General features: G+C 41.9%; 1 protein-coding gene across 1 annotated transcript in view; it reads right to left on the reverse strand.

Moving 5' to 3' along the window:
* Positions 1–76, reverse strand: part of fah (fumarylacetoacetate hydrolase (fumarylacetoacetase)) — a 26,519-nt gene extending 26,443 nt beyond the window's left edge. The window contains exon 1 of the mRNA XM_075469919.1: positions 1–76. This exon is cut by the window's left edge and continues 53 nt beyond it. Coding sequence (XP_075326034.1) covers positions 1–70 — 70 coding nt within the window. The 5' untranslated portion in view covers positions 71–76.
* Positions 77–769: the final 693 nt, after the last annotated feature.

The following is a 769-nucleotide window of genomic DNA, read 5'->3' on the forward strand; positions in this document are numbered from 1 at the left end:
AATTCGCATCTACTTTTATAAAGGACATCTTCTTTTTGTCTGCAGTGTTCCACCCGACTTGCCTAAGCATACAGAAGACTAAGCATGGTTAAGGGCTTCCAGATGTGTAACTTTGGACAGGCCCGCCTCCCGCAGCACAGCCAATCACATGCTGCCTGCAGCATACGCCCAGCTCCAGACTTATGTGAGTTCATGCACAGCAGCCCTGAACATGACTCAGCAAAACTTCAATGAGATACTCACAGCTTCACTTGATGTTGTTCAATTCAATTCAATTCAATTCATTTTTATTTATATAGCGCCAAAAACAACAAATGTCATCTCAAGGCACTTAGATAGTAAGTCCAATTCAAGCCAATTGGAATTCAATTAATTAATAATAATCATAATTCATAAAATAATCCAATTCGTTCATCGCGACGGCGGCACTGTAACACCATTCAAAGGATATCTGTTGGAACAGGGAAACACAAGTTAATGACCACAATAATGTCACATATACATAAAGAGAGTAAAGTGAGGAAAGGTGTGACAGATGAGGCCCCCCAGCAGTCTAGGCCTATAGCAGCTTAACTATGGGATGTTTCAGGATCACCTGAGCCATCCCTAACTATAAGCTTTATCAAAAAGGAAAGTTTTAAGCCTGGTCTTAAAAGTGGAAAGGGTGTCTGCTTCCCGGACATTTACTGGCAGCTTATTCCACAATAGAGGGGCCTGATAACTGAAGGCTCTGCCTCCCATTCTACTTTTAGAAACTCTGGGAACCTCA

Source organism: Odontesthes bonariensis, chromosome 1 (genome assembly GCF_027942865.1).
Source record: "Odontesthes bonariensis isolate fOdoBon6 chromosome 1, fOdoBon6.hap1, whole genome shotgun sequence".
Lineage (NCBI taxonomy): Eukaryota > Metazoa > Chordata > Actinopteri > Atheriniformes > Atherinopsidae > Odontesthes > Odontesthes bonariensis.